A 20,935-nucleotide genomic window follows, 5' to 3' on the forward strand; every position below is an offset into this window, starting at 1 on the left:
AACACTGTCAAGTTGTGCCGCTGCCTTTACTGATGGCTAAGCATTCATATATATGAGCTTTGGGGGCCATTCTTATTCAAATCACATCAATCTTCAGGACTATTTGAGTGCACAAAGATAAAATCACATTTATGGAATATATTATGTTATTAAATATTCAAATTATCAAAGTCATTTAATACATTCTAATAATATTTTTTTGTGAATACCTTTATAGCAGCATCTATGACATTGCCCACAGGGATAAGAGCAGAAAAGTCTGTAGAATAGCATTGAGGTGAGAAACCAATGCCGAGAGACCCGATGCAGACCTTATTTATTTAATAAAGTAAATGAGCAGAGATTGAGTATGTGGAGGAAAAGAACTGCAGGGTGTCTTAGGGTTTTTATTGCTGTGAAGAGGCACCATGACCAAGACAACACTTACAAGGAAAACATTCAACTTGGGTGGCTTGCTTACTGTTTCAGAGGTTCTGTTCATTATCATCATGAAGGGAAGCATGGCGGTGTGCAGGCAGATGTGGTGCTGGAGCTGAGAGTGCTGCAGTTTGCAGGCAACAGGAAGTCAACTGACAGCCACACTGAGGGAAGCTTGAGCAAAAGAGACCACAAAGCCCACCCCCACAGTGACACACTTCTCCAACAAAACCACACCTCTTAATAGTGCCACTCCTTTTCAGGACCATTTTCTTTCAAACTGCCACACACAAGTAATTGTGATTCATGGAGAAAATATCATGGTATTTAGTGCTGGTCTTGTATGAATTAAGTACTTAGGGCGAACATTCCAGGTGCTTGTAATGCTTTTGACTGGCAGACTATTCTGAAAGATAGTGTAGACTTCTGGACAGAGGGGTGTGCTCATGTGCAAGATGATTAGGGAGGCAGAACACAAGATAGGAATAGTTTTGCAGAAACATTGAGGGTAATTGGAAGGAATAAAGGCAGCAAACACTGAGAGCCTTGCCAGAGGATAATGAGAGGACTGGAAGAGGGGGGGCTCCTGGAAGAGGAGCGCTCTGATGTGTCTGTCTTCTAATTAGAAAGATTGCATGGAGATGGCCTGCTAATTGAAAAGGAAATGAATCTAAGATTTGCATGTGTAATGATTGTTTTTGTTTATATGGCTTGTGGATGAGAAAGAATTTAGGATCACTTTCAGGGTTTATATTTAAGGGCTTTTGAATATAAGCTGGTTTTTCTTCCTTTCTTTTTTTAAAATTGAAAATAGATATTCATTTATACACTATATTCTTATCACTGTTTCCTCTTCCACATCCCCTCCTAGGTCATTTCCACCTTCTCACCCTTATAATTTCATGCTTTCTTTTTCTCTATTTCTTTAGGAAACATATATACCAATAATAAACTAACCAACCAACCAGACTATAACAAAACATAAAGAAACACACACACACCCAAATTTAAAAAAAAAAAAAAAGGATGAAAAAGACATACAGTTCCAGAGAAATACACACACAAAACAGTAGGGAAGGAAAAGACAAGTAAGGTTTAAAAAAACAAAACAAAAATACCCCCAAAATAAAAAAAAAAAACCAACAAATTATTATAAGAAAAAAAAACCCTGAAAATATCATTTTTGGGGCTTGGGGCTCCCTATGTATGGTTTCTATATCCAGTGAGACTCCTCTGGTGAGAAGCTAATTTCTCTGGATGGACTATAAATTAGAGATAGTGTCTGGGTTAGGGATGCAGGCCCCTATCCACTTCCCCTCTCAACAGTGGCTTAGACCTGTATGGGCCCTCTGCATGCTACCACAGTCTCGGTGAGTTCATATGTGGTTGAGTACTGCTGTGTCTGGAAGGCACTGTTTCATTGGGTTTCCATTTCCATTGACTCTTACAATCTTTCTACCTCCTCTTCCACAATTGCTCCTTGAGTCCTGAAATTAGAGATTTGGTAGAGATATCCCATTTAGGACCTAGTGTTCAAAGATCTTTTACTCTCTGCACATTGTCCAGTGGTGAGTCTTTGTGTTACTTCCCATCTCCTGCAGAAGGAAGCTTCTCTAATGCTGACTGAGAAAAACATTGGTCTGCAGGTACAGCAGAATGACATCGTCAGTCATTTTACTACTGTGTTACTTTAGCAGAATAATGATATTTGGTTTTCCCCCTAGGTCCATGACCTATCTAGTCTTAGGTTTTGGCCAGCCACCTAGGCACCATCAGGCATGGATTCTATCTCATGGTGCAGCCCTTATACCCAATCAGATGGTTGCTAGTTACCCCCACAACTTTTGTGCCACTATTGAAGCAATCAAATGTGCTAGACACATCACCATTGTAGATCAAAGGGTTTATACTTGGGTTGGTGTTTAACTTTATCCTCTGGTACTGTTCAGAGTATCTTCCAGTACCATGAATAGTAGTCAGCAGTTAGTGATCGGACTAGAACACTAGTCTAGTTAGGTATCAGCTTCGCTTTTCTGTGTTTAATGAAATAGGTAAGTGTTGTTTTTAACGATAGGTTCTTAATTTCAGTGTCTGGAGAGCAATTAATAGTCTGAATCCTTCTTTATCTCTATGAGGTCCCTTTGATCAACATCTCAATTATATGTAATTGATACACTGAAGGTTTTGTTTGGTGGCAAAGGGAATCTAGTTGGGTCTTTTTCTCCCCTGCTATTTGGTGATTCCTTTCAGATTTCTTTCAAATAATGTAAGTTTCCTGAGAAGGGTTTCTTGATAGACAATTCTTAAAATCAGTGGATCAAGATAGAATTAACAAAATCATGAATGAAAAGGTAAAGGCATAAGTAACACTTAAATGTGCATATATTCTTCTGTTCAGATAATTGTATTCATAATATTTGTATTTTGAGAAGTATGATTCAAAAAACAGTGAGGTTAAAGACCTAGAAAATTATCAGAATCTAGTTTTGACCCCGTCCCCAAGAAAAAAAAGAGAAAGACATTTAAAGCAATATAATGGTCATTCATGTACTCATGCTCTAATTTAATAGGAGTAAATATTTTGTATTTTGTGTGCTTATACATTCCGTTTAATAAGGCTCCTTCTTTGCCTCCTTCCCCCATGCTCCCTTCCTTCCTTTTCCCTTTCTTCTTCTTTTCCTCCCTCCCTCCAGTCTATGTAGACATACACATATATTACCAGCCAGTAGGATGTGGGAACCAGTGAATGTTAAGTAATTGTTAATTTTCCAAATAAATTCATGAAGCCATGACATCACATTGATAATGGGAAAACTGCTGAGCATAGACTGTTTCGGTCTGCACAATGAAGACACGCCAGGAGCACCATGGGAGTCTGAAGCACAGACCTTGTGCTCTGTACCAGCTCCATTCTGCTCCCAGTTCACTTCCTTAACTGTGACTTTGCATCTGTGGGTTGAGAAAAACTCTGAGAGGTTCGGATCTCCCTGTATTTTGAGTGTTTCAAATAATGCCAAAGTCAACATTCCTATATATTTTCTTAATCACACTTACACGAATGATCCAAAAATAGAAATCTAGAAGTGAAAATGCTGGGGTTTGAACATTACCCAGTGCTTGTTTATTCCATTTCCTTGTTTATTTCTTTCTGTTTTGTAACTTAGGAGAACCTTGAACTTCTGATCTGATCCTCTTCATCTAAGCATCAGGTGCAGGGATAAAATGTGTACCTCCATGCTTAGTTGATGTGGTCCTGGAATAAAACCTGGGCCTTGTTAATGCTAAGCCAATACTCTGCTAGCTAATCTACAACCCTAGCTTCATCTTCTATTTTCTTAAAGAGTAATCAATCATTTTTAGAAATAATTCCAAGAGAAGAAGGTCACGAGCAGTTCCATGCTGTTTTACCTACATGTAGTCCTTTGGCATAATATTCCAAGTAATTTTAATCCCGTGGATACTTAAAAATTCACCAATGAGACATGAGCTTAAACTCCTAATTGTTTCTTTTCATTTCTTGTTTTTTTTTTTTATTTTCGAGACAGGGTTTCTCTGTAGCTTTTTGGTTCCTGTCCTAGAACTAGCTCTTGTAGACCAGGCTGGCCTCGAACTCACAGAGATCCGCCTGCCTCTGCTTCCCGAGTGCAGGGATTAAAGGCGTACGCCACCACTGTCCAGCTAATTAATTGTTTCTTATAGCTAGAGCTTTTCTTTGACATTTATTGGTATTTGACATATACAATTTTAAAATTTGGACTGATGGCTCCTTTCATTGTTCTTCTACATATGTCTTTAATCTTTTTATAGCCTGTCTAGTTTTTGACTGGGTTGTTTATCAATTTTCTTATTGAACTATAGAAGATCTTTACATATCTTAGCTGTTTATCTTTTTGTTGTTGTATTTTTTGACAAATATCTCATCACAGTCTATGTCCTCCACCACTTTATTTATGGTGTATTTCAACATATAGAAGTTATAAATTTTATTATAGTTGAAAGTTACCATCATCTCCTTTATAGTTTATGCTTATTGGTTTTATATGAGATACTGTGATATCATAAATATATTCCCTACTTTTTCATTTTCAAACTTGACAGGTATGCTTTTAACATTTAGGGTTTCTTTGATTACTTCTTTAAAAGGTATAAATTGGATGTCATTAATCCTGAAGAGATAGCAGTTTGCCATGAGCCCAGATTTAAGGTTGACTCTCAATCATTAATCAGTATATTGTTGTCATTGTGTGCCAAGTCCATGCTATATATTTGGAGTAAGAATGTGTATGACATGGTCTTCATCTCCCTGGGGATGACTGTCACATTGTGTGTGCAGGACATCTTGGTAGTACCAAAAAAAAAAAAAAAATTCTTTATCCATAAAGAGGCCATGACTCATTTTCCATCAGCTTTTTTGTTAATGTATATATTTTGCCATAGTAACTTGATGGAAAACTGAGAACATAGACCCAAATATACATCCTTTTAAGATTCTGATACCTCTTTTCCCCGATTGCATGACAAAGGTAAAATTCTGTGGGTCTATGGCAGCCATCTTCCGAATAGTTTAGTAACCAGAATTATTTATCATAGATATTGCTTTGCTGAGATACTTTAGATTGATGGCATGGGGAACAACCTGTTTCTAAAGATTGGTTTCTGTTTGCAGAGACGCAATGGAGAAGACATACCCGTGGCTCAGACAAAGAACATCAATCACAGAAGATTTGCTGCCTCTTTCAGATTGCAAGAAGTGACAAAAACCGACCAGGATTTGTACCGCTGCGTAACTCAGTCAGAACGAGGCTCAGGGGTCTCCAATTTTGCTCAGCTTATTGTGAGAGGTAACACTTTTTGCTTCATGAAATTGCATACCTTTATGAGAACTGAGCAAGTCTGTAAACAAAGTGATTGGATTTTTGAACCACGGTATTCTTCAATGCAAGTCACTATTCCAAACCATTAGCAAAATTCTGATATGTCAATTAAAGTGGAGCCTAGTTTTAAAATTTATCAGTTAATTCTCCAACCATTGTCTCATCAAATGAAATCTGATTTTTGCCACGTTTAATGTGATGAAACATGTACTGTATTTTCTTCTGTATCACCTCGTAATTTTCATCCCAACTTGAGAGATGTTCCCTCTTGTTTGAGACATTCTGCAAGTACTGCTATAGTGCTTTATCCTAAGAAGTGTTGTGAGAACAAGGTCCCAGGGAATATTACAGGTAGAACTGTAAAAATTATCAGCAGCAAATCTCTGTATTAAATGTTCAATGTTTCTGGTCTTTTATCAAATCTTATGAAGTCAGAATGAGTTTTTTTTTTTTCCTAATCTTAGATGCTAAAGTCATTAGAGGAAAGGGAGAGCTACATGTATTAGGCATCTCTGTTGTGAATTCAGAGAAAATATAGGCAACATGAAGATCTATATTACCCTTATTAAAAATTATGATTTGTTATCTATCTCAGAGAGTGATTTTGGTGAGAGGAACACAGTGTAGAGAGAACACAGAGATCTTGGGAACATGACTCTTGACAGTGGGCGCCATAGGAATCTTATGTAGACATGGGCTACATGTCATTGTGGCATGTGTTTCTGTGAAGATTGCTCTTTTCGTGAAAGTGGTTTCATAGTTTCTTTGAGGAGCTGACAAATGGAATACAAAGAGGGAAAGGTAATTAGTTTCATGAAGATTTAGAAGCCAAGGAGCTTTATTGAATCAATTATCAGGCAATCTTGACACAAATGAAAACCATGTGAGGTTGTGTAAACCTCAACACGGAGGCATTTGACCAACCTAGTGGGAACTGAACTCGAAACTGTGCAGAGCCAAAGGGGAGCCATTCGTGAATGAGTCTTCTCTGAGTCAGGGAATTACAGGTTGAGAGAATGTTTCTAGAGTCATTTAGATAGCAGAAGACATTGGGTAAAACATACATGCATGGGCATAGAGAGATCACGTTGTGGTTAAGAGAGCAAATTGCTCTTTCAGAGGACCCAAGTTCAGTTCCCAGCGCCCACATCAGGTGCCTCACAACTGCCTACAATTTGAGCTCCAGGGGATCTAACCACTGTCATCTGACCTCCTTTGGCAACCACACTCATTTGCAAAGACCCTCACACATGTGAATATGAATATCAATAAATCTTCCAAGAGAAAACAACAAGCAGAAACTGCAACAGGCAGGAAACATAGCACACGCCATAGCCCAGGAGCTAAAAAGAAAAATGAGATATATTCATATTGCATTAATCTATTTTATAATCTTGATGATGAATAATTGTTAAGAACATTGTTTGGAGATGTACTAGATTCTCATACATTATTCTTTAATAACTATAGAGGACAGGAAATTAAAGTTCAGGTTAGTTGATATTGCTCCCAGAATCATAACAATATAATACCTCACAGAGCCAGACTGCATACCCTGTTTCTTGTCTCTTAGTGATGAGGTCCTTCTTTACCAAGTCAGTTTTTCTAGCGTTTACAGTATTCACTAATCTTTCTCATCTCTTATATACTTTGCTGAGATCCTATAGCTCATGATAAACAAAACAAACATTGATCTTTGCAGGATGTATATGCTCTTGTCTTCAATGTAACCTTCCTTGTAGCTGCATTGTCTTATATCACCTGCACAAGTTCATGGAATGATAGACGCTCTTACTAAATAAAGAGTAAGATAACATCACACTCTTTTACAGCCAGTCTCCGAAAGATATCTTATACCTTCATACTGATGAATGCTTATTCATTTGTGTCAATCACATTTCAGCCCCTTTCGTGTGAGTCTAATTCATTGGTGTTGGGTGTCATTGCTATCTCTTTTGTATGTGTCTAATTCTGAAGACGCCAGATGTGCATGGTCATTCTTTAGTTATTTCACAGGCTAAAACCACCATGCTCACTGCATCTATCAAGTCCTGTGTAAGTCTACAACCCTGAAGGAAGTGATACCTGCTTAGGGCTCTTAGACTGCTTTTGTATACCCTAACTACCACAACATGTAGTTAAACATGTGATGATATGTGTGTGTGTCTGTGTACATACATATGTATGTATAATGTATGAGCAAACACACAGAGTTACATATACATTTCTTTTTTGTTTTGTTTTGTTTCCTTTTTTGTTTTTTCAAGACAGGGTTTCTCTGGGTAACCATGGCTGTCCTGGAACTCACTCTGTAGACCAGGCTGGCCTTGAACTCACAGAGAACGTACAGTTTTTAGAAGGCGTACCACACTGGATGTATGGGATGCTGATGTAAGGAAGGTGATAATTTTATCCATGTCCTTTCCTTTCACAGATAGGATATATCTATTGATGGAAATGTTTGCTTATTTATTAAAAACACTTGTCGTGCTTAGAGCTTCAGTGTTTGTAATTCTCTTTTTCTTTCATTTATTTGAATTTTGGCAGTGCTAGATATGAAACCCAGAGTGAAGTACATAAATTTCAATCAGGCAAGAACTGAGTTATGCCCCTGTTCTTTGTTGCTTGATTTATAATTACATTTTTATGATTTTATTGAGGCCTGGTTTTTTTTAGTTGGTGGCAAATACATTGTTTTAATAGCATTTAAACATAATTATTACATTTCACACATTTAATATTTTTCGTTTCATAAAAACGTTTCTGCATGTTATCCATTTTTCTTTAGGTTTTGTGTTATGCCTATGTTAAAGTATCATAGCTCTTTGGATATGTTGGTTGCACTTTTGCTAACATTATAAATACCCTTTTGATACTTTTGTCAGTTTCACTTATTTTCAACATATTTTAGGATCTGCATCAAATATGTGCAGATGATACTTTGCTTGTCTTATTATCTGAGAATCGATATAGAGGAATACTTGTCCTTATTTATCCAGATAGCCACAAAATAGATACTGCAGACTAAACCATATCCCTGGGGGGTCAACTGTCTGATTGCTGACCAAACCTAGGCTCCTAGGGGTTCAGCTGTCCTGGTACTGAAACAATGGGGAAGATTCGCTGTTGTGACAGGTCTTATCACTCAGTGGCACGTTTGCAACTGATGTCCTGCTATATGGACACAAAAGATGGTAATTTTAAGGGAAATTTTTGGGCCAGTGATATGAATAGTCTTTAATGAGAGTTGGCGTAGTGTTGCCATTTGTCAAACATGACCCATGGGTAAGAGTTTATTAGTGCATTTTCTCTCAAACTGGAAGTGACAGGGCATGCTTAAGGCTTTTTTTTTTCTTGTTTGCTACAAGTGAAAATTTCAGTGCAAAATCCTTATGCTGAGGAATATTGATCTTTGTGCTCCCGGAGCCACGGGGATAGCAGAGTGGGTTGGCGAACAGAATTTACTTTGCCATAACTCTACCTTAGCTTCCAAATGGTTTTCAGTAATGATAACTTCTGCAGCTCGTGCAAGCCGATCTTTATTGACAAAGAAGCTTTTGCACATCCGAGACCAAGAAGAGATGTTTTCTGCTTGGTGATGCTGCAAGTTTAGAGTGTGCTGTCTGGATAGAGTGTGCAGAAGTGATGTTTGCTAGCCTCACAGTGAATGCTAGCCTTCAAGATGAGTCTGTGTGGTGGTTGCTTTTGTCCTTTGCTGTTTTGTACATGAGATTCTTTTTGTTCATCTAAATCAATTTTCATCTGTCCAAGAGAGAAGATGTCAACATTAACACAGAATTTGGATGTGAACGTTAAGACTGTTTATATTGTAGTTATTTGTAGGTTTAAACACAACTTACTTACTTTAATAACTAGCATTATCATTACATAAATTCAGTAGTTTTCTATAAATTACCGACACAGTGGTTTGATGGAAGTGAAAGCAGCCAGTCTGGGTGAGCCTAGAGGACGGCTGAGGAGTATCCTACTCCCTCCATCCTGCAGATGGAGAGAAATGGGCAAAGCATTTCCTTCCCGTGGTGCATGAGCCACCCTTTGCCTTCTCAGGTGAACTGGAGGAGCTGCTTTTACGTTTGGCTCAAAACATTATTCACCTGAAAAATTAATCTTGTTTTGTCCAATATTCTTTTTCCGGCTCTATCATCTCTCTGTGCATACTAGTTAAAAAAAAATCACTTCTAAATATTTCATTTTTTTCTATTAACAGCAAAGGCATCCAGGCAGTGGAAAGAATGACATACTTTACTAATACTCTTGCGAAATGGGTGGTTTAAAGACCATGGAATTTCTAGCTCCAGACCGTCAGCAGCCTGCTTAATGCCATAGGATATTGATTTCTTAACCAGTTTTCATAGCATAGCTGTCAAACTTGTGAATTCATACAAAGATCTTTTTTCTTAATGGTGACTTGAAGATCCCCTTTCTTTACTTATATTGTGAAAAGATTTTTTTTTTTACAATTTTTTGGAGGTTGTAATCTAAATACCTACATTTTATAAAATTTGAATGATGACAAAAGTTATAGAGCACACTGATAAACTACCTTTTAGTTTCCCTTCTCTATGATGCCCATAGAAAGAGAGGAAAGGCCACACAGCAGGTACCAATTGTTCTAAGTTTCTCGGAGGTTTGAAAGTTTCATAGCTTAGTTTTTTGCTCTGTTCCTGTACCCTTGAAGCTGATAAAGGACACATTTAGAGTCTCCTCTCATTCCGAGTACCTACTTCTGATTCAGGTGTTTCACCATTCGAGATGGCTGGTACACATCTAAATTCCAAATGAGCCAGAGATCATTCTTATTTCAGGTACTGCACCGCTAGGAAACCAGAAGGCAGCCACAGATTTGAGTTGCTCTTCTAATCAGTTGGAGGGATGCTTCTCTAAATTGAAAAATATTAAAACATGTAATAGGATTTTCATTCATTGAAAAGTAATTGGATTTTAAATATACTCTTCTCTAGAACTTAAGCACTAGTCTATACTGCTCTGCCTGCTTATGTATACCACTGTTCCAAACTCTATTGCCTATCTCTCCTGATAGGTACTCTCTAAAATGGTGGCACGCAAAACGCATGTTTTCACCGAGTCACCGTTGTCATTTTATTTACTTACTCTAAGTTCATTTCAAAAATTACCATGCAGCATGAATCCTCTCCCAAAGGGCACCTGAAAGTTTTTCTTAGGGTGATTGACTGGTGCGAAGCCCTAGACAGTGTCTCACTGGGAGCTGCAGGCCAGTGCTCTTTGAACTGAATCTTTAGGGAGTTTGGTTTGTGACTACTCTTCTTAAGAACTTACAAAGAATCAGAGAGGAAGCGCACCACTGACATGCTAAATAATTATTTGTGTGGATCTTGAGGAAATTTGATTTCAAAGCATAGGCTGTAGGTCTTTCCTCTGGAGCCTTTTAGCTCCCCGCTCTTGGAGTTTGTGATGAATGTAATTGGGACTGATGTCTACCAGGGGACTTCTCCTCTTTGAGCTAACAGTGTCTTTGTTTTTTATAGCCTTCTTCCTCTTTTCTATTTTTCTTACCCTGATCTCAACCCCAAAAGAAAACAACGAAGTCGGTCTGTGCTAAGGTTTCAATCTCTCTGCCTTCCTTTGCAACGTCATTGGGAAATCAACTGTCAGCTCTTATCAAGTCTGCAAGAGAAAAGACCAAAAGAAATAGTCGCCTCTGCCTGGCAGCATTTATAATGTAATTCAATAGGAAAATACAGAGTTACTATCTTGGCATGAAATTTTGACTTTACTTGGTAAAATTTGTGTGTGAGAAAAAAATATTTCCTAACAAAACAAAACCCAGCAAAAAAAAAAAAAGTCCAACTAAAGCAGACATTGTATTAAGGTCTCTTATTAAGCACTAATGTAGTCACTTATATTACTCTGTGTGAGTATTATAGAGTGTTGATTGGGCAGAAGTCCCATAACTGAACAATGGAAATTAGTCAGTGATGGCAGAGAGATAATACACAGTGTTGGGAGACTTAGCGGGTTAACATGGTGATTGAGCTGTTACACTATTGCTGTATTTCATTGGTTGTCCTTCTTGGGTCTCTTATACTTTCTCCAATCCTTTGTCTTCACCAGAATCAACAACAACCACTTTGCCTATCAGTCTTTCAACCATGGATGGGCTTTTGTTTGGAGATTTTAGTAGGAATCATTTGTCAGTGAAATGCTTGAGTCTTCTTGAAAGCTGGGTAATGTGCATTCATTCGGCTTCGTAATACATGACCTTTTATTAAGACTAAAGACCCAGAAAACAGAAACACATTCAGAACTCCTACAAACCTAACCATGAGAACCAAGTAAACATGCACTTGAATATTATGGTTAACGTGTCTATCCTAACCTGTTTGGTTATCATAATACCATAGAAACCCACTTTCTTTCTGAGTTAGGATAGGCGGGTTTTTGTCTTTCCTAGGAAATGTTCAGTTGAGCAACAATTGAAAGATAGGCTGCAGTCGCTAATGTAGATAAACATTTACATTTCTGGTAGATCTCAGCAGGGCTTTTGTTTACATCAGAGTTTGGAAGTTTTAGGAAAAGAAACAGCTTTACCCTTTCAGGATTAAACACTCAAATTTGAGACTGGGGCCTCTTGTAAGGTAAATGGAAGGACAAAAGTGACAATGACCACCACTCTGAGAAATGTAGTACCCTCTTTCTTTGAAGCATTATCTTCCCTCTGGGATTTGTCTTTTAGAAAATGTATGGCTTGTAAATGTGTTCTCTTCTCTTGAGCAATATAGGGAGACGATTATTTTTAACTTGGGGGCATAATTTGCAAGAACACTTAATGCACACCAAGTTTTACTTTCTGAGCCTCAAACTAAAAGAGCAAACATTTGGTTGTTTTCTTACTGTGTTGCATGGTTTGGAACCATATCTAAATAAAAGAGCACAGAATCCGTGATTATATTAAAATAATGAGGAGGGCACAATGATTACCTCTGTGTTTGCTAGGATGGACCTGTGTCCATCTAATTACTCCACTTGTCCCCTGGCAGTTTCTGTCATCTTCAGATACATACAGGCGATTCCTTCTGTGATCTGCCACTTCTTAAAGTGTCTTCTCTTCATATTAAGTTAAAAAAGAAATCCTGGCCACAGTCCTTACACCAAATGCTTTCCCCCCTGAATATAGGTGGAAATTTCTTTCCTGCCCCCAAAGTCCTTAATCAACAGGGGCATACTAGCCTCTCTCATAAATCTGCTGTTGATAGAGTCTTTTCCCCAGTCCGTCTGTCCTTAGTTCCTTCTCCTCTTTCTATCTCCCTCAAATACAGCTCTTCTTTCGTGGTCTTATTTCATTCAGATTTGTAATTATTTGTTCATGTGCCTGACACCCAAACAGTCATGATTTTTCCATAGGAAATAGAATTAATTAATTACATACTTTCCCTCTAAAGTTGTTTAGTTATGAGAAAAATATCTTTATTTGATGACAATTCTTGGTACATTAGTTTAGAAGAGTCTTATATTCTTTGAATTCTTGGAACCACAACACCAAAGAAATAGTATGTATTATATGATGATTTCCACGTAATCTGTATTTTATTAAGTCGGCTCTAGGTGCCCAGTCCTCATTCATTCTCAGACAGCATTTCCTACTGTCTCTTTACTTCTACTGTATGATTTTTCCCTCCCTCAGGAACAAAAGAATGCCATTGATTAAGCCTTTAGAGTCAGGGCAGCCCATTGAGGATCCTCCTGAGCTCTGATAGGTTTAACAGCTAGAACCTAGATGTGCCAAGAAGAGAAGCCATGGCCTCGAATTCTGAGAGGCCAAAATGGGGTGTTGTGTGTTTGTATCTGTCTTAAGGGAGACTGGGATGGAGTACGGTGTTTAGCATGATGGACTTTCAGGGACTGAGTTCAGCAGGCTGACAGTTCCCAAAGCTTGAAGAGGTGAAAGGTCATCGTGGAAGGAGTGGCACAGTGAGAATGGGGCACTGCTGCCTACTTATGGCAGATAGATTGGTCACATGGTGTAGTGTCAAAAGAGATTCAGACTCATAGCCCAAGATTCCAGTTGAGATCTGGTGTTGCGGACATTAATTCAGAAGACTTGTACAAGGGCTTATTTCAGCAAGTAGATGATGGTTTTCCTTGTAAACTTCTAAGTTCAGATGCAAGGAACACATCAGGTTCAAAGTATTGGGCTGTATGAGTTATGCTCAGACTGAGTACAGGTATTGAATGAGAATCATACAAAGTGAATTCACACTGCATGCTGAATAAAATTCTTTGTTTTAACTTCTGTTATTAGAAAATTTTACATTGTGAGACCTCATGGTAAGTGCACATATATTTAGTTGAATGTAATTTTGTAAGTAAAAGGACTCTGTGATGCTTAGAATACCTTTATCACCAACAAATGCATATTCAAACACAGGCAAGTAATGCTTAAGTTTGTGTTCCTCAGCCTTCCAAATGAACTTCTGGCTGAATTAAAGGCTGCCTGTTTGACTTATGCCTGTAATCCTAGCACATTGTAGACAGATTGGATTAGCATCAAAAGTTTAAAAACAGTCTGGTCTATATAGAAAGTGTCATGCTGGCCAGGGTTACGTAGATTCCTTGTCAAAGAAAAACGGGGAGAAATGTTAAGTAAAATTTTTTCACTGATTTAAAAAAAAAATAAAACTTTTTATTGCACAGAAATGAGGTACATTCTGTAGAGAGTTCACCTTTTTGTCTGTTCTTCGGGATCTGATTGCAGCTGATAACAATATGTTGCTTTCTCTTCTAGCAGGATTTTTTTTTTTCTAGATGTGTAGTGAGATTTTCCTTCTAGGACTTTTGGCCCAAAGCATTTCTGTATCCTCGAAGAATGTCATTCAATTCAGCAGGTGGTTTGAAAATATTTACTTATGGGCAGATAAAGAGTTTCCACCTGTCATAATTTTCCTGTGTTAAAACTCCCACTCGGCTTGACATTTCTGTGTTTTGTGCAGGATTGCTGGAAAGCAGTTACCATGACCAGGCTGCTTGATGCACAGTAATGATGAAAAGCAGAGTGTTTGAAATTCAATATGGATGGCAGAAATGCGAGGTGTCAGGGAAGCCATATATTAAAGAGAATTTGAATTGGAAACCAAATCCCCACCTGCCACTGGGAACATTTTGATCATTTTGATTTATTAAACTTTTATAACAACATTCAGGTAGAGCTGAATTAAGAACTTTCGTCCAGGACAGTTTATTGTACACCATCCACTATTTTACTGGTATCATTTTTGAAAGTTTTTGCAACCTGTGAAGGGAGAAAGACAGAATGGGCGAGGGTTCGGTTTATATGGTAGTTTATCCCTGTGTTGATGAATATCACTTTAAATTTGTCTTTGTTTGATTCTCTTGCTGTTAAACATGGTTTGAGATTTCAAAATATTAAGTTATTTAAAATTTTCGATGTTTTTCAAGCATATTTGAAGCAGTGTTAAATAATTTTCTGATTGGAACAGTGCATGTCTTACATGGAGAAAGAGAGCATGAGAGAGAGGAAGAGAGAGAGAATGCATTTGGGGCCTTTGTGCCTCTGTTTTCAGATGTGGTGGATAAATATTCACATAGAAAAGCTAAGGTATGCTGAAACCTAACAGAGGAAGTGCATCTCCTAAGAACTGTTGGAATTCTGTGCATCAGTCCTTTTACAAACTGTCTTTCGGCATCAGCAGCCATGAGTGGTCTGTTCTGAACAGTGGCTCCTTGATAAAGAGAAATCAATTACTGTTAGAGAGGCACTCGAGGTTAAAGGCATTACTGGTTCACACTTGGTTTTGCAGCCATAAGAGGATGCTTAGCGGTGAATCAGGAATGACGGAGAAGATGGATGAGACAGAGTTCAAGGAGCAGTAACGTGAGGGTCCAGGACTATCATTCCAACCTGTCTACGCAGTCATGATGGATAGGTTTGGTGGCAAGAAGTAATAATACCAAATGATGAAAGATACATCTCAGCAACTTGAGCCCAGCAGACTGTACCTGTTGGAGTTCTGGGTCATAATGATTCCTGATTTGCAACCAAACAGGTTGGCTGCATTTAGCAACCTGGCTTTTTGGCAGCTGTGAAGGAAGCCAGTAGCATATCAAACACTCCTGCACATTGTAAATTTAATTACCTCATATTTCTGCATAGTGGATGTTGACAGGAACTTGTAAGCTATGCTAATATGGTAGGTAATTTGTTACCTCCAGAAATCACTTTCCTTGTGTCTTCTGATTATTATCATGAAACATGAAAAATGATCTAGTCCATGAGGTATAAATGAAAATGAAATGGATAATTGGATTCTATGTGTAAGTTGTGGCTGGAATAGTTGCAGCAATTATAATTGAATTTACCTCATAAAAATGCACTGGGCCATCTATCAGTGACCTTTCATCCTTCTGAGCCTCCAGTGTTCTATGGAGCTGGTCTTACAGTGCTTGTAGACTTGGTCATAGATTTACAAAATAAAAAAAAAAATCCATGTATTTTAAAAGTATCTTGTTAATTCTAATAAGTACAAACAGCTAATGCTGACGCTCTTGCTTTAAGAGTGAAAATAGAGTGTTTTCCTGTTAACAGCACCTTGATCAGATGGTTTTGGGTCAGGGAAGAATACATTGAAACTGTTTTTGATGAATCCCTTTATCATTTTCAGCACATCCCTTTCCACTGAGCGATGAAAGTGTGCACTATTGCTGGCATTGTGTTTACTGTGGTTCTTAAAAAAAGAGAAAGAAACTTCAATGTATCCACTTTAATCGAACTGATTTTCAACACTACCATGCTTTTTATCCCATTTCGCCCTTTCTTTAATTTCCTTTAAATAGCAAACCATGCTTTGTTATGAACATCAAAACGGTCTGAGATCTGGGCAAGTGACCCAGTGTGGAAAAGGCTCTCTGTCCAAGCAAGAGGACCTGATCTCCATTCCCATGTAAAACCTGAGCATGGCAGGCAGTGTCTGCCTGTAACACCTGTCCTGGGGGCACAGAGAAAAGAATCCTCAGGGCTTCCTGACCTGTCACTGTAGCTCAAACTCCAGGTTCAGTGAAAGATGCTATGTCAAAAGTTCAGGTAGAGGCAATGGAGAAGTCAGCCAGTGCTGATTTGTAGTATCCATAGACATGCATGCACACATGGGCATACACACGCATTGATGAGATTTGATGCTTTTAAGAAGTGATAACATATATTAACATGTGTTATCATTGTGGTTGTTCCTAACTGAACAGATAAAACAAATAGACAGTAGTAGTTGTCTGTGTAGCTCTGGATCAGTTCATCTTCAACACTGTAGTGTGCTATATTTTCTGTTACTCTGTTATCTTCTGTGATCCCCACCCCACTCCACCCCCGCCTGGCTTTCCTTCAGTAACGTTCAAAACATTTTTAATAATCTGTTTTCTTCCTCATTTATTCTCATCTAAGGGGATCTGTTTGGGACTGAATTAGTGAATCGTGGAACTTTGACTTTTCTATTGAAGTGACCTGTCAATCAGTGAGGCATGTCTTCAGGATCTTCTCTCTTTTCTTCTCTTCTCTTCTCTTCTCTTCTCTTCTCTTCTCTTCTCTTCTCTTCTCTTCTCTTCTCTTCTCTTCTCTTCTCTTCTCTCCTCTCCTCTCCTCTCCTCTCCTCTCCTCTCCTCTCCTCTCCTCTCCTCTCCTCTCCTCTCCTCTCTCCTCTCCTCTTCGCCTCTCCTCTTCGCCTCTCCCCTCCCCTCCCCTCCCCTCCCCTCTCCTCTCCTCCTCTTCTTCTCTCCCCCCCGTCTAGATTTTTTAGAATATCTTCTTTTTATCTTTAGTAGTGTAATTGTAACTCATTAGTTTATTTCAGTAGCTGAGTGATATAACAGGAGATAATGGCATGTATTCTTCTCTCTAGTAAATTTAATAAAAGAGACGTGTTGAGTGTAAGGTCCCATCAAAAGAACTTACCAATAATTTATTTACAATGTGCTATATGGGGTGACTGATGTTTTATGTACACTTTTTTATCTAGTTCAGTAACAAAGCATTAATATTCTTGATCCTTAAGGAATCTGAATCTGATAAACAGACTTGGTTCATGGACCTAAGGGCCCAGGCCCACGCTGTGTCCCAGGTCTTAGCACAGCTATTGCTTTATTTTCATCATGGATACATAAAATTCGACAAGACTTCTCTGAACTCATAGGGAGGTATTAAGATATCACTTCTGATAGCAAGATTTAATAAATGTGAATGGTGAATGAACCTTTTTATTACCTTCCCCCACAATTCAATTGCTCTGGTTTTTATCATACAGCTTTATTAAACTCTATCCAGGTATTGTTTGTAATCTTGTATTGCCCTCCCAAGTATCTTTAGAACTCAGATCTACCAATTTTGCCTCCCTTATTCTCCATAAAGGAACAGGCACTTTGTCTTATCTTCTCTAAATCAAGTGGCAGGCGTTTTAGTGATTGTAGTGACCTCCTCACCATTTCCCCGGATTCTGGTGAACTAAAAGAAACACAAACACGTCCTCATATACCCATGCATACTCATGTGTGCTCTTGTACATCTGTGTGCACTTGGCTTAGATTCCAGGAAGCCCTATGGTCTCTGCTCTAGTCTAGGAAGTCAGTTTATGAAAATTATGAACTGGGGGTTATTTCTCCTGATGGAATTCTTTTATTTTAGAACTTACTTGGTGGCGGAGAACAACTTCTTATCTGAAGTTATATTACTTACTGGATAAGAGTATCTCTCCAACTTATTCCTAACTTTTTAAACTTAATTTAATATTAATGCTGAAAAGCTTCTTATACTGGGCAGTGGTAGTGCACAGTTTTAATCTCAGCACCTAGGAGGAAGAGGCAGGTGGATCTAAGTTCAAGGTCAGCCTGGTCTACAGAGCCAGCTCCAGGACAGCCAAGGATGTTACACAGAGAAACTCTGTCTCTACAAAAGAAAAGCTCCCTCATTGGCTGTGCTCAACAAAGTGTGGTCATTTGAAATAAAAATCTCAGACTCTCTTGTTTGTTATTTATTTTTAAAAACAATATTATACACTCCCAGTATCATAGTGTATTACCCTTTGGCAGACTTGATGTTACACTCTACCTAATGGTGTACATTAAAATGTCACAAACATCGCTGGAATAATCTACTCATTCTACATTGTGGCACAATTTCTGTGTTGCAGAATTTGGAAGTCTCCAGGGGATGCTTTTTCTGTGCCATTGACACTTTGGCCCTCTTCTGGGACATCTTAGAATGTACAGCTTAAAATGATTTAGACTCCTGCAGATCAGAAACATCTGGCAACCTCTGTGTGCACATTCCTGGCACTTAGGCTCTGATAGGTTTTCCAGTTAATTGTAAATGTAACATACTTAGTCTTAATCCCCAAGAAGTATTCCAGGCTCCAGCAGGCAGAGGGTGAGATGCCTGGTCTTTTGTGAGATGATGCAGAAGTCTCTTTCCATCTCTTGTCTAGGCTCTACTTGAGGCAGGGTTGAGGTCACTGAAACTTCAAGGGTTAGAGCAACCCCAGCTTCCTAATTGCAGTACTAAATGAGAATTTGTGGGGTGCTATCACTCCCCAGTGATGATTCTATTGAATACCTCTGTTTCATTTTTATGTTATGTTTTTAATAATGGAATAAACAGAAAATCTGGCATACTCCACACACCCAAGTACATTTTTCTTATGACTTGAACATCTCCTAACTGGGACAGTTCTTGTTACTTATATCTTTGTCACTAAAGTGACATGTGCTTTTATTCAGAGGAAACTAAAATGAAGGGATTTTTCATTTTAATGTGTTTTTCATTTATATCTGAAAGAACAAAATAACTTTTGAGAGAGGGAAGAAAGTTCCAGGCACCAATTAATACCTTTGAGCAAACTATCAGGCTTTCTGGCAATGCTACATGTGTTCTTCAATATCTGACTTGAGCTGGCTGCCCTAACATGTCCAATGTTAACATCATCACTCAAACTCAAAACACGGACACAAAGATGTATGTTGCAAAATTTGAAAAGCCTGAGACTTTGGATTCAGGAACGGCATATTTCACTTATAGTATGGAAACCACTGAGTGTCACTGAATGAAAAGGCAAAAAGAAAATTTTTAAGGAAACACACTCTAGTCTCCTCTTCACACTATGTAAACAACAGGCTTCCTTTCTCAGTTCTTTGTCTATATCGATCAGAGTACTTCCTATTGTTTGTGGTGTTTCAGTACTTTAAATATTGGTATCCCGTTACAATGTGAATGTCGGGGTTTTATGAAGGAACTGAAAATGAAAGCCCTTTGCCTGGCTGACTTGTCACATTGGTGTAAAATGTCCTTGATCTGGTAGCTTTTCACATGATTAAACACCTTTAGTATGTCAACAAAGCTATTACTTTATCCAATAGTGTATAATTATTCCTGCTTACCTCCTGATTCCTCTTAATTATACAACTCTGTCTAGTGGTTTTACTTTTGATGGCATCCTGACCATTGGGAACATAGGTTTTTGGCCTTCAAAAAAGTATTCATGGAATTGGAGGATGGTGGTAATCAGTTTTCCATGGCTATAATGACCCGCTCTCGGCTAAGTCCCTGTAAAGAAAAGAAACTAGTTTAGCTCATAATTTGGGAAGTTGAAAGTCAATGTAACATGCTCCAAATTTTGCAAGGAAACTCTGCATGCATCCTTTGAAGAGATGACGGTGTGTGTGTGTGTGTGTGTGTGTGTGTGTGTGTGTGTGTGTGTGTGCGCGCGCGTGCGTGTGCACACACACACACAGAGCGCGAGCCCATGCACAAAGACACACTTATGTACACATTTCTGGTCTTACATGTGAAAGAACTCAAGAGTTCCTGGAGCTGTAACTGAGTACCTTACAGTAACAGTCTCCTTTTTGACTAAAGAACTTTCCAGTAGATGCCCTCTGTCTCTTAAACATCCCATAGCCTCACTCACATTGCCATTCCTGTTGAATGATTCCCCCTTCTTGAGGAATTTTAAGCACTCGTGCATAGGAATCTGTCATCTTGTCTCTGATCGTTACTCCGTTACTCCGAACACCTAAATAGCTGTCATTAGGACTAGCTTACCTTAAATTAATGACAGTAGCGGATGTATTCTCTTCTCACTGGAAACACTGTTTCCTGATGGTAATCCAACACCCTTAAAGAAAAAAAAAACCAATAGAATGTATCATTTATGTTTTACTATGGCTATTACTGTCATTATGGATTTTCAACTGGAGAAAATGTTTGACAGTTGCTTTTGTTCATTATTTGTGATAAATGTGTATGTGATGAAAGTTTTTCCAAAATTATGTTGGACTCAATAAACCAACAATACAGTTTATTTCACCATGTAATTTTTCTAACATTGATTTGTGCTTTTTGAAATGACAATAATTTAAAATTTTTAACTGCCAGCCAGGTGGTGGTGGCACACGCCTTTAATCCCAGCACTCGGGAGGCAGAGGCAGGCAGATCTCTGTGAGTTCGAGGCAAGCCTGGTCTAGAAGAACTAGTTCCAGGACAGGAACCAAAAAAAGCTACGGAGAAACTCTGTCTCGAAAATAAAAAAAAAAAAAAAAATGTAACTGCCTTAGAGTTACTAGTATTTCTATAAATCTGTTCTCTTAGG

The 20,935-nt window shown here is 38.3% G+C and overlaps 1 protein-coding gene across 13 annotated transcripts in view; it reads left to right on the plus strand.

Annotated features, from left to right (window-relative positions):
* Nucleotides 1–20,935, plus strand: part of Ptprk (protein tyrosine phosphatase receptor type K) — a 549,613-nt gene that overhangs the window by 293,610 nt on the left and 235,068 nt on the right. For all 13 annotated transcript variants that reach the window (XM_057751267.1, XM_057751275.1, XM_057751167.1 and 10 more), the window contains exon 6: nt 5,084–5,258. In XM_057751267.1, the coding sequence (XP_057607250.1) occupies nt 5,084–5,258 (175 nt within the window). The remainder of the gene's footprint in view (nt 1–5,083; nt 5,259–20,935) is intronic.

Source organism: Chionomys nivalis, chromosome 2, assembly GCF_950005125.1.
Source record: "Chionomys nivalis chromosome 2, mChiNiv1.1, whole genome shotgun sequence".
NCBI lineage: Eukaryota > Metazoa > Chordata > Mammalia > Rodentia > Cricetidae > Chionomys > Chionomys nivalis.